We start from the raw sequence: 13,944 nt of genomic DNA on the forward strand, positions 1-13,944 counted from the left end.
ATTTAAACAACTGTAGCATATTGTGTTTTGAGTTGAAAACAAGGCATTTATTCAGTGGAGATTATACTGAGCAGATATGTGTAATGAAGTCAATACAATGGAGTCAGTACTCAAAGTGTCAATTTCTGGCATCTCTGACGTAGAAACGGCATTATGTCCTCTTAAATGCCACGCAATGCGTGCTCAGAAATAGCACAGGCGTGTAACGGCACACTTTGAGTTCTTTGAGCACAGTTGGGCTGTGTGGCACAGCAGGGGATGCTATGCATTCTTAATGAGATAGATTCAGCTTCAGTTGCTGGGAACCAGTGCCCACATCTATAAATAATGAAGACATAACTAGTAATAGAGTGAAGTACAAAACATGATTACGCTCTATCTTTTTCTCTATATCATGTTTTCCCTTGCTGGCAAGCTTCTAATGTGTTATTTTTACATTCGGCAGATAACCCCAGACGCCTTTTGTTAGTGGCTTTAGGAATCATGTGTTTTCATGTTTTTTTGTGGGGTGGATTTTTTTCTTTTTCTTTCATGCTTTTCTTTTTGGCATTGACTCATCCCTGAAGAGTGAAAGACGGGAAATGTTAGTATAAATACCTCAGTGTGGGACCAACAAACAATAAACAACAATATTCAGATTTTTAGGTTGAGGCAGACACAAGTGGGTCATTTGCTGAATGTAAAAACAGCCGCTCGTTGCAGATGCTTTCAGTCTGGGCTGGATCTTTCGCGGCTGGGATGTTAAGGTTGCCTGTGGTGGTGGTGATACCTGAGTTTTCTGCCACTTGAGAGACACGCACTGGTAATTTTCAGTACAAAGAGGATTACACACCTTCTGCTTCGACAGTGACGCAATGACTTTGACCAGCAATATGGGTAAGATGCCAAAAATTGCAAACAATGTGGTCTGAATGCTTTTGACAGGACTTTGAATTGTCAGGATAGGATGAGAAGCTGGGCTAAGGTGTGGACCAAGGACACATGAGGTCTCATTGCTGTTTCATATCTTATCATCCACTCAGTTCAGTTAGAGCCTCTGTATAATTTTTATCACTTCCATATTAGTAACAAGAAACATATAGCATTCAGGGCTATTTTAATCTATTTGTCAATCTAGAAGACTGTGGTAAACATCTAAATGTACCTTCCATTGTTCCAGATTAACTTAAAGCACTCTTGTACTGATTTTGGAAACTATTTGTAAATGCAATTCTTCCCAGTGCAGTACAACAGGTGTTTCAGGTTTGTTTAAGGTTGCAACAAAGATTAACAAACATCAACCACATTTTGCTTTATTGATGTATCCATTACATTATTTTAATAGGACTACATTTTATTGACTATTTGAAATACATAGAAAACTATATATCATTTTTAAAATCGCTGGGATTTACACTTGGTGCAAGAAATGTAGCTTATTCACCCAAGAACCTGATCTTTACAGGTGTACCGGGCACTGAGGAGAAAAGTGTGAAATCATAGTAATGTTGAATCAAAACTGACAAAACAGATGATAGGGTGAGGTAATACCCAGCCATGTAGGTATTGCTACTTGATTAATCTAAAATACAGGGCATTGCAACTGGCTGGTCTTTACAGTTGTAATATTCAAAAAGGGATGGCAAAAGGTTTTCTTTTACAGACATATCTTGTTGCCATTCAATACATTTTAGGTGTAGGGTCAACTGTTGTCCTGCTGTGAATTCATTTTCTTCTTTCCTAATGTTATTATACATATATCTATGGTTTAAAGAAACAAGGGTTTTAGGAAGCCTAACAATTAAGTGTTAAAAACAGGAGACTTATAGAACAAAAGCTATCTGACTGACTGTGTATATGTGCAGAGATCATACTACACAAAACACAGTGTGAACAAGTTACAAACATATGTTTTATGTGAATAACATAGACTTGTTTTTTGGCATTTATTTTTAAATATGTTTAAAGTTTGTTTAAATCAGGAGATCAAGTTTGATTTAAACTTTACAGAAAAACTAAACATTTAACTTAAATATTCATAAAATGTTTGTGAATATAATATTATGAATATTTAATAATGCATGTTTAGGTAAATACAGCATACCGGTTATGTATGAGATATCAAGTAGTTGAAAGCTGTTACTTCAAATCAAATAGCAATTGGCAGTGAGCCATGCCTAACTTCATGTTTTCAAGATTAGATTCATGCAGTTTAGAATGCTGACCTAGAAACTGACCTTTCAGATAAAGTAACTTTGACCAAGATGTTTGTTTTTAAGGGATCAGAATTGGCTGATTGATGTCATCGAGACTGAAACATATTGCATTGTCTATGTAAAAAGCAGTGAAGAGGTTCCTTATATTAACTAAAAACAGATAACACTTTTCTACACAGGGATGTTAATGGATTATCTATCTATCTATCTATCTATCTATCTATCTATCTATCTATCTATATATATATTTTAATGGTACGACTATCAATATATAGTATAGTTTTAAACACAATGTTCTAACATTTCATTCCTTTTTCTCATCTGGTAGTTTAATGCAAACTTTGGACGATAATATAAACTTTTGGAAATCTTTGATTGTTATAGAGTGTAAAATGATGGTGTGCAATTCAGTGAGTACCCTGCACCATCTTATTGCATGTCAGAGGATTGTATGAAGAAGCTAGGTTTTCACAAGTCTGTTAATGACAAAAAAAAAAAAAAATCATAATCATAAGCAGTTGAACACTGCAGTTTTCCCTGCAGCCTTCATCATAAAGGAGTATAATTCACATGGGGTGGTTTCAAATCATAGAGGAAGAGGATGCAAGAAAGATTTGCCCAAACATGTGGTCAGAGAAAGCTACCTCAAAATCCCATGGGCAACAGATGGGAATCCTTAACTAGAAAGTCTGGCTTGATGTGGAAACAAACATTCAGCTCCAGCTTGCATGGATCAGGTGTCCATGGCAGACTTTGAGGGAAGAAGTCTCCCTTGAACTGGCAACGAAACATAGAAGAGATTGAATGACTCCTAATTCGACTGGGACCATGACCAGTTAATGTGAAATGTCATCCACTCTGGAAAGCCTGGTGGTGGATGTGCTTTGCTTTGGGGCTGTTTTGGATCTCTAGGTCCAGGTGTTAGAACTGAAGGATGGAAAATTCCAATATGGGGGCCTTTTCCTTCTCTTAGTGCTGACAGGTGTATGGGGGAGTGGTAATTGTGTTAGCCAGGGGTGGAGTACTATTGTACTTTTTCTCAATTCTAAATATTGTAAAATATTAATACATGTATTTCAAATATGGTTTGTTTTTTACTGAAATACTATGATGAGAATAAGTCATAAAGACCGCTAATTAACGTAACAATGTACATACAAACAGTGCCTGCACACAGTCTCACACAATGCATGATGCACTCTCGCGATACTTTGTTCTGGATTATTAGATGATCCCATATCTAGTAATGGCCAATCAAAATAAAGAACATTGGCCAATCAGAATAGAGTGTCATAGCATCGTCTGTGAGCAGCTTCTCTATTTTCACACCTATACGCCGGCAGTTTATGTGAGGTGATAATTACTGTAAAATAAACATATACAAATAATTTCCAGGTCCAAAATGTCAACGAGTAGTGGGAAACTATTCTGCACTATTCTGGTAAAGGCATAACAAAAATAAATAAAACGGTGTGTAAAAAGTAAAATCGAGTACTTTGACATCAAGTGAAGGGGCAACAACACTGCAGCTGGAGTCAGAGTCCACGGCCAAACATCTGGAGTTCAGAGGTACCGAAAGAAACTGTGTGAATTGCTACTAAACGATTATACAGAAAAGCATTAGAGGTGATAGCATACTCCATTGTTCATAAGGATCCCCTTGTATGATAAAGCTGCTCTGTTGTGATATCGGTGTGGATGTCCACAAGAGGGAGCTCAGAGAATGTGCTTTACTGGACAGGAAATGAGATTTGTCGTGTCGTTTCAGTGTGGTGGCTTTGATATAAATTCGCAGATGCTAGAATGACACCATGTCAAGGCTGAAGGGTACAGTACATCTAAAGGGAGCTATTTGCAAAGCCTGTGAACTTGTGTTAATATATATATATATATATATATATATATATATATATAATGTGTGTGTGTGTGTGTGTGGGTGGGTTTATAACAGCTAGTTTACAATACCATAATCCTCATTATTACACTTACCCTACTACTTACTTTGATATTTAATACAGCTAAGCAGTTAAAATGATAAATAAATACATAGTTATGGGTAATTGTTGATTATTATTATTATTATTATTATTATTATTATTATTATTATTATTATTATTAGTAGTAGTAGTAGTAGTAGTAGTAGTAGTAGTAGTAGTAGTAGTATTAATAGTAGTCTGGCAGTTGTTTGTCATTATTAAAGGCTGCTGAAATCCATAAAAACCTTGACATAATGGGACACAGCTAACATATAGGCTATTATGCATCACATTATGAAAATAATTGATGACTGGAAATGTGATGCAGTCTGAGATTGCCTCAAATATGGTATTTCTACTTTAAAAAAATCAACAACAAAAAACGTTTTTGATTAATACTGGCTCATATATTTTCTTGCTACCTTTGGTTAGGTTTAATTGTCTCATTGGTTATCAAATCTGCAATCCTAATCAGAAACGGCTTTCCTTCTGGCTCTTGGATGTCTTTCAGATCTTGTCCTCTGAGCACTCAGCTGTGAAGAACTATATTGAAAAGAATCATAAGGGACAATTATTTTAAAGCAAAGGCACCTCTGGCTATCGGTGATGCTCAACCTGAGTTCATGTTTCAGGGAATATTAAAACCAATGGAGCTGTTTCCCACAGAGGACTGTGTTCCTGTATTTTGCCTTAAGAGTTGATCATTGGTGGCTACTGCTTTGAAGCACCTAGATTGGGCCCCTTATAGTCCAGTCATCACTGCTTGCATTTGGGTCTATGTCATTAGCTCATGACAAACAATTCCCAAAGCGGAGGTGCACAATTGCCTATATCTACTGTGGTTGGGTGGGCTTTGATGCCAGCTAAGAGTTTCTCAGTTAGTTCCCCCCCCCCCCTCTCTATGGCTGGCATCCTCTGATGCCCTAGGTCTACTGTTTGTGCGATTGACTTTTTGGTATGAATCCTGACAGCGCACGTTTTGGAGGACATGTGATTATTGTCTTTCTCTACCCTTCCACCCCTGTGGCAGTGAAGGTTGTAACTGAGCTGATCTGATCAGCAGCTGACAATGCCAAAGATGGGGGTAAAAAAATAAAATTAACGAGCAATTACAACAAAATATGTGTTGCGTTGTCTGTACAGTTGCAATTTTGCTCTGCAAAGCACGGTTGTTAGGTATAAATAGGAGAGGAATTAAAGGGTAAACCCGTACTAACTAATAATGTGTCCCATCGTATGTACAAAGCAGCATCGTGGGTGCCCTGTAAAGTCCATGTAAACAAATTTGTCAGTGTGACAAAGCTGGTTTTACAATGTTGTGGTTATGAGGGGTAGGGGGGAGGACAAAGTAAAACTGGTCACATTTTCAAACAATTGAGATATCGGGTACCATCATATGTACAAAATAAACACACACACACACATTTGTATTCATTCTCTCCTATAAGGGAGAACATGTGGTGTTGACTTAGGGGCTTGATTTGGGATATATTTAGACACTGTAATGTAATATGTAGCCTAGATATTTTGGAACATACAAGTATTATACAATGACATTTGGGACAGTAAGGTTTAAGATAATTTCATATATAATAACAGTTTTAAAAAGCAGTAATTTTCTAATTGAATCGCAGTTCCCTCATAAAGACATGAACACAAATTGTTGTTTTAGTGTTTACGTTAATCTCATTCAATTTAAGGAGAATGAAATCACTACAGCTAAATGATTTTTTTTTCAAATATGGTTTGCATTTTTAAGCTTGTCACAGAAAACTGGGCAGAATCAGGAAAAACAAAGTAACAAGCAAGGGCAACTAATTATGGATGTACATTCAAAGGGACACTATTTAAGTTGTTATCTCTGGTACATGAGAATGCCTTGTTTTACAGCAGTGGAATAGAAATGGTACATTATGTCTTTTCCCCTCTATCAAGGTAAAATAGGTTAATTGAAGTCAGGATCACAGGTAATGGATTTGTATTGCTTGCATAAGAAACATTATGAGTCAAGTGGTCTGAGTAGGAATAAATGTTGAAAGTTGGAAGTCCTAATATCGTTTTATTTCCTTTTTAGAATATAGAAAACATTTGTGAATGTGCTTGCAAGCATGAGAACATGTCTATAATTTTCATCTAAAGTTTAGATGAAAAGCTAAAAAATCTATTTTTTTCATGGCACTGGCTTACATTAACAGGCTATTATAACAAATCTAAATATACACATTAAAATATATATAGGCCTATCTGTTTAATTAGGCAATTTTTAATACCAAATCGCCCACGTTAGAATGTGTTGGTAAGTGTTTTTCATCATATTGAGCTTGAAGAGTATCTGTATCTGTGCTTTACAAAGAAATAGCTGAAATTCAAAATATTTGTTCTCTTGAAAAGCACTGTATTCTTTATGTTTAATTGCTAGACCTTATGATCATGTTGGACAAAGTTGGGGACTTCATATTAAAGTAAAATAAAATGGCCAAATAATAATCTCAACTAATAATAATAAAATAAACAAACTGGAGTAAAGCTCTTATATGAATGCAAACCTTTTTCATAATTTTACAGTTTACTGTATGACGTTTGGGTCTGAGTGCTTTTAATTTAAGGAAATTAAAGATGAAATAAAAGGATATGCCATATGCTTAATTGTTAATTTGGAGACAGACTAATTGTGAGTAATAGAGACATAGCATTTTAGGATTTCTGCCCTTGCTTAGAGAAGATCATTTTACCAATACATGCCATCTTTCTATTATTTAGATTTCTATTTCTATAGATACTTACTGATTAGATCAAAGAAGCAGCAAATATACTGTAAGGCTTGGATTTAACCAAATTACCACTAGTGGATTGGGGAATTGTACTACGATTGAGCTTATGCAAATTGCGCTTGCAAAGAGTAAATAAGTAGGTCAAGGCTAATATGAATTGCACACTATCGTTTCACATACGGGGGATATGAGGGAACTGAGAAATATTAAGCAAAGGAGAAAAAACTGCAATAATGAACTCCGGCTCTGGAAATATGAGCGTGTGCGGGGGTGTTAGTGAAATCAGTGTTTGCGCACTTGTGTGTCTGACTGCGAGATAGAGCAGAAGGTTCCAGTAGATGACCTTGGTGAAACTGGTGTTTCAGCCTTTGACAATGTATACAGAATGAACGGGGGTACGTATACAGCACAGCCTCTTTCTCATTGTATTTCATCACAGGGGACAAAAGCTTGTCATGGAGCTGAGAAGTTTCAATTGTTTTGTGTTCATCAGCATTTTCTTTTAATAGCTTGCATTTGGAAGTGTGGGTTTGCGAAGAGAATGTATATGTTTTAAAAGAGATAGGCGTCAGTGAGTAATTGATTGATAGACTTGAGGGCTTGAACTTGAATTTCCGGCATTGACGTGATCATGATAAGTAACAATTCGGGTTGATGAAATATGCATTGGGGATTATTTTAAATATATGTTTCAGGCTCTCCAGAACCACTTTTTATTTTTTATATCTGCCTCCACTCTTCTGAGAGCCAGGGAGGGGCACTGTAATTTTTATTCATGCATCTGAGCCAGTAATTTTTGTATACATTTAGTTGCTGTAAAAGGAGCATGGGTTTTTCAGAAAAGCCAACTATTGCTATTGCCAGTTTGACTGTGCTTAAATGAGGGAAGGTGTTACAGAACATGTGCATTCTTACAAAAAAATAATAATAAAAAAAGTGATTTTAGTTAAGTATTTGTTTATGTGTATGTATACCAATCAGCCATAACATTATGACCACTGACAGGTGAAGTGAATAACACTGATAATCTCATTATCATGGCACCTGTCAGTGGGTGGGATATATTAGGCAGCAAGTGAATATTTTGTCCTCGAAGTTGATGTGTTAGAAGCAGGAAAAATGGGCAAGCGTAAGGATCTGAACAACTTTGACAAGGGCCAAATTGTGATGGCTAGACGACTGGGTCAGAGCATCTCCAAAACTGCAGCTCTTGTGGGGTGTTTCCGGTCTGCAGTGGTCAGTACCTATCAAAAGTTGTTCAAGGAAGGAAAAGCCGTGAACCGGCGACAGGGTCATGGATGGCCAAGTCTCACTGATGCACGTGGGGAGCGAAGGCTGGCCCGTGTGGTCCGATCCAACAGACGAGCTACTGTAGCTCAAATTGCTGAAAAAGTTAATGCTGGTTCTGACAGAAAGGTGTCAGAACACACAGTGCATCGCAGTTTGTTGCGTATGGGGCTGCGTGGCCGCAGACCAGTCAGGGTGACCATGCTGACCCCTGTCCGCTGCCGAAAGCACCTGCAATGTGCATGTGAGCATCAGAACTGGACCACGGAGCAATGGAAGAAGGTGACCTGGTCCGATGAATCACGAGTTCAAGATGTTGACTTGGCCTCCAAATTCCCCAGATCTCAATCCAATCGAGCATCTGTGGGATGTGCTGGACAAACAAGTCCGATCCATGGAGGCCCCACCTCGTAACTTACAGGACTTAAAGGATCTGCTGCTAACGTCTTGGTGCCAGATACCACAGCACACCTTCAGAGGTCTAGTGGAGTCCATGCCTCGACGGGTCAGGGCTGTTTTGGCAGCAAAAGGGGGACCTACACAATATTTGGCAGGTGGTCATAATGTTATGGCTGATCGGTGTATATTCTTTATACAATACTACCAAGAAAAAAAAAGAGAATGTTTTCATTATATATTTCCTTCTATACATAAACTGTATAAATATGCTTTAGCTACTTTAATAGCTTCAATACAGTAGTGTACTCACTGACTGGTCTGTTTGTTTGTTTGTTTGTTTGTTAGTTTTTCTCTGAAATTTGAGCAGGCATGCGTGTGTTTGAGCACAGCCCAGTGTGAATCAGGTTAAACGCTGGTCTAATCATGCTATACATATCATGAGTCTTACGCAGAAACAGTACAGCAGACCTCTTACATGTTGCCAAATACTGGATTACAGAAATATTGGAAGGTTACTGCAATATAGAACATGGGTAGCTTCTCGTCCACCCAATCCACTGAAGCTGTGTTGGTAAAGACTGCCCACAGTCAGAGGCTGAGCTGGATGTCCTGGAAGACAACACAGAGTCTGTGTGTCTGTGTGTTTCTGACAATAAAACAGGGAATAACATTGGTGCCTCAGTGAGAGATAGGGCAGCCGGCAGCTCCAAGAAACAACTTAAGTTCCCCTTACTTTTCTTCTTAAGTGTTCTTCTTCTTTCCAATTAAGGATGTTTCACAAACCTAACTTGACTCATTGAAGTCAGTGACAGTTGGTGCAGTTTAATACTTAACCTCTGCAATATGTGTTAATGCAAGTTAACTGCACAAAAGTCATTAGCACCATGGAGTGCTTCTCCTGGATTATGCTTGAAAGCATTTGTATCTATTTTCAGTAATGTGCATTTCATTAATGCACTGTATACCTATGCATTCGTTTACAGGTTAAAAAATATTTATCATGTTTAGAGTCTTTTCCTAGCCAGCTGTGCTATAATTTGATAATATCATTATCATATCAATATGATCATCAATATTGATTAATACATTTTAAAACCTAAACCTTTGCTAAAATCCTATTTGGGATTTCCATTTTATGTAACTGACCTGGATTATTGGTGTAGCTCTTGGCCTGTATCATTACTAAGCATACACTCCTTCAGATGCTAGAAACAATGGGGCCACTTCTGTGATGCGCAGTGGGGATCCTGTGTGGATTATGTAGGGCTATATGAAATCCGTTTTATTATTTTGAAATTTCAGATTTAATTTTTCCTGATTTCATATTTTTCCGTTAAAAGCCTAAAACCCTCGTATTTTTTAAAAGACTCTAACTATCCATAAACTACATTATAATACCTTTCTCATATATAGGCAAATGCATTGTTTTGTGCTATAAATATAAGACAATTGCATTTGAAACAATTTTTTTGCTGTGCTGCCAAGAAACCGCAATCAGGAAGAGTTCGCCAATGACATCACAATTGGAACACAAAAGATCCCATAAATAAGGCGATTTATTAAAGTTTCATTTTTGAAAAAGTAAAAATTGATTTTCTCCGATCATCAGATCATTCTGTGATTGGGGCTCATTTCACCCCAACAGCTTTTCACATGATGTAGAAGTGTGATGTGCTTTACCAAGAAACACAGATTAAAAACTAGGTCTGAACCCACAGTCTACAAAATGAGAAGAAAATTCCAACAAAACAAAAAGCCTGGAAAGAAGAGGGACAGACAGTGGCTGTATTCGAAACCGCGTACTATCCATACTACACGTACTACATACCAACATTTCAACATTACTGACATGTTATAGTGTATGGTATAAGTAGTATGCGGTTTTGAATACAGCCATATCTTCAGTGCAAAAGTTTGTAATTCTAACAAATTATTGATTAATTTTAAACTATTTAAATGATTAATGAATTATGTTTGTCACCTTGGATACATTGTAGTAGTAGTAGTAGTAGTAGTAGTAGTAGTAGTAGTAGTAGTAATAATAATAATGGTATCATGAGGTACTGATTAGGTGATCACCTGAACCAAATCTTATTTAATGAGGAAAAGTATAAAAACCACTGCTGTGGTCATTACTATACTCTTGCAATAGGACCAGCTGGATGACAAAAACAGTGCTAGTAGTACCTCAAAAGTAATTGTAATCAAAAAATAACTATTGACCATGCCAAAAGAGTTGAAAAGGAAAGTTTTGAGTGTGGAAAAGAACGGTTCAATTCTGGCTTTACTGGCAGAGGGATACAGTGAGCTTCGGGTTGCTTCCATCCTTAAAATTTCAAAGACAGCGGTTCATAAGAACAAGGTCAAGCAGCAGACACTGGAAACGACTCTCCAGTGACCGGGATGACCGCCAACTCATTTGAATGTCACTCAACAACCGTAGACCTACAGAAAGAATGGCAAATGGCAGCTGGGGTGAAGTGCATGGCGAGGACGGTTTGAAACAGGCTCCTAGGGGCAGGACTGAAGTCATGCAAAGCTAGAAAAAAGCCCTTCATCAATGAGAAGCAAAGAAGAGCCAGGCTGAGGTTTGCAAAAGACCATAAGGATTGGACCATAGAGGATTGGAGTAAGGTCATCTTCTCTGAGTCCAGTTTTCAGCTTTGCCCAACACCAGGTCGTCTAATGGTTAGATGGAGACCTGGAGAGGCCTACAAGCCACAGTGTCTCGCACCCACTGTGAAATTTGGTGGAGGATTGTTAATGATCTGGGGGTGTTTCAGCAAGGCTGGAATCGGGCAGATATGTCTTTGTGAAGGACGCATGAATCAAGCCACGTACAAGGTTATCCTGGAAGAAATCATGCTTCCTTCTGCTCTGACAATGTTCCCCAACTCTGAGGATTGTTTTTTCCAGCAGGACAATGCTCCATGCCACACAGCCAGGTCAATCAAGGTGTGGATGGAGGACCACCAGATCAAGACCCTGTCATGGCCAGCCCAATCTCCAGACCTGAACCCCATTGAAAACCTCTGGAATGTGATCAAGAGGAAGATGGATGGTCACAAGCCATCAAACAAAGCCGAGCTGCTTTAATTTGTTCGCCTGGAATGGCATAAAGTCACCCAACATCAATGTGAAAGACTGGTGGAGAGCACGCCAAGACGCATGAAAGCTGTGATTGAAAATCAGGGTTATTCCACCAAATATTGATTTCTGAACTCTTCCTAAGTTTAAACATTAGTATTGTGTTGTTTAAAAATAAATATGAACTTATTTTCTTTGCAGTATTCGAGGTCTGACAACTGCATCTTTTTTGTCATTTTGACCAGTTGTTATTTTCTGCAAATAAATGCTCTAAATGACAATATTTTTATTTGGAATTTGGGAGAAATGTTGTCAGTAGTTTATAGAATTAAAAAAAAAAATGTAAATTTTACCCAAACACATACCTATACATAGTAAAACCAGAGAAACTGATAATTTTGCAGTGGTCTCAAATTTTTCCAGAGCTGTATATATAGGTTATTTAAACTGACTTTGTTGTAATGTGTCTGAGTGACTGATTTCCACGATTCCGTCCGTGTTCTGCGCAACGCGGATTTCATAATAGCCCTAATTATGATTGTTTCCACCTCTCGATAGATTTGCAATGGGCATATTTCCTATTGCAGAATGTACGCAGTAGAGGCTGCGCAATCCTATTTCCTGTCATTTTTTTCATCGCCCTGTGCTGGCAGTGTACTAAGCCCTCCAAACAACGATGACTCAGCAAGCCAAATGTTTTATTGTATTATTTCTATTGCAGTCCCTAGTGTTGCCGGTCTGTTGACAATGCTTTTTTAAGTCATGTGGTGGCAGTGTAATCCTCCCGCTTCCTAGACCAATAGTCTGGCATTCAGCATTCCTATAACCTTTTCTCATTTCTAGTGAATTCTTGGACTGTCCTCCTAATGGACAAAACTGAAATGTTTAAAGTGGAAAATGTTTCACCCCCACAAGCATGAAAAATGTTTTGTTTAATGGTCCTCATGTGCAAATGCTAGAGAATTCTAGCAGCTTCTAGAATATTCATGTCTCTAAAAACATCTTCACAAACTGGCTGATAATCATCAGTTGAAGAATGGTATTATTATGAGAGCTAATAAATAACTAAACAAATAGAAAAATGGGATATTAAATTAAAAAATGAAATTGAACTACTTATTAGGCAGATTGCAACATCAAAAGTTCAGGTCATAGGGACATTTCATGTTTTTTCTTGAAGGTTTTCTGACTTTGAAGTAATTATTGCCTAAATGTATTTTATGTTAAAGCAAAATAATAATTTAGCAGTAAGGAAAATAATATTTATAAAATGTACTCATGTAATTGATTAAAATCATTTATGGGCACAAAAATCTTGAAAAAGAAATGTTAAAAATCAACAAATAATGGAAATTAATTAAAAATGTCCTAGTTTTATTTAGTTTTCCTATCACAAAGTATTTCAAAGAAATTTCAGTTGACACAGAAAAGCTCAGCTCTGTAATCCTTAACATCTTTTCTCTTCCCATGTTCAGGTAATTTGGGTATGCAACTTGTGCCGAAAACAACAAGAAATCCTCACAAAGTCGGGAGCCTGGTTTTACAGCAGCGGTTCGAACACTCCCCAGCAGCTGGACCAGAGTGAGCTCCCCAGGGGCCACCGGAACGAAGAGGCACCTCAGGAGAAGAAGGCAAAACTGCAGGATCCGTCCCACTACCAGGGACCCTCAGGGGACATTTCCACACCAGCGTCAGACAAAAACAGACCTCAAGGGCTCACGCGGCAGGAGTCAATCAAAAACGGTTCAGGGTTGAAGCACTCGGGTCTGGGCGACGCTCTGATCGACAGGTTTGTCGTTTTGTTTCTTCTGTGTCAGGGGGGACAACAACGTTTTTTTGCTTGTCGTGTTTTTAGTCTTAATAGTGGGGCTGACAGATGTGGGTGTGGTTTCCCTTTGGATGGGTGGTTTGGTGGTGAGTAAGAAAGCATAGACATGAGAGCAAAGTATTTGGCCCATCTTGCTTGTTTGGGAGTAGCAAATAAAGCTGGGAAACTTGTAAAGCTGTTTCTTTTAGAGAAATAATCTTTCTGAAGAGTACAGCTGGGTACCTTTTGCAGAAAGAGGTTGTTTTTAATTCCTTAAAGCTCCTCCTCTTAATTTCCAATTGTATTTCCAGAAATGTTCCCATGGGTTAACTTTGTCAATACCTTTGAATGTTTGTGACTTCTGTATCAAGTCTCCTCACAGTCTCCTCTGTTAAAAGCAAAAGAGTCTCTGTTTCTTAAAT

General features: G+C 37.8%; 1 protein-coding gene across 1 annotated transcript in view; it reads left to right on the forward strand.

Moving 5' to 3' along the window:
• The window catches only part of rims2a (regulating synaptic membrane exocytosis 2a), a 285,367-nt gene that overhangs the window by 66,525 nt on the left and 204,898 nt on the right, over window positions 1–13,944 (forward strand). The window contains exon 6 of the mRNA XM_066691502.1: window positions 13,191–13,504. Within this exon, the coding sequence (XP_066547599.1) occupies window positions 13,191–13,504 (314 nt within the window). The remainder of the gene's footprint in view (window positions 1–13,190; window positions 13,505–13,944) is intronic.

This window comes from Amia ocellicauda, chromosome 18 (assembly GCF_036373705.1).
Source record: "Amia ocellicauda isolate fAmiCal2 chromosome 18, fAmiCal2.hap1, whole genome shotgun sequence".
Lineage (NCBI taxonomy): Eukaryota > Metazoa > Chordata > Actinopteri > Amiiformes > Amiidae > Amia > Amia ocellicauda.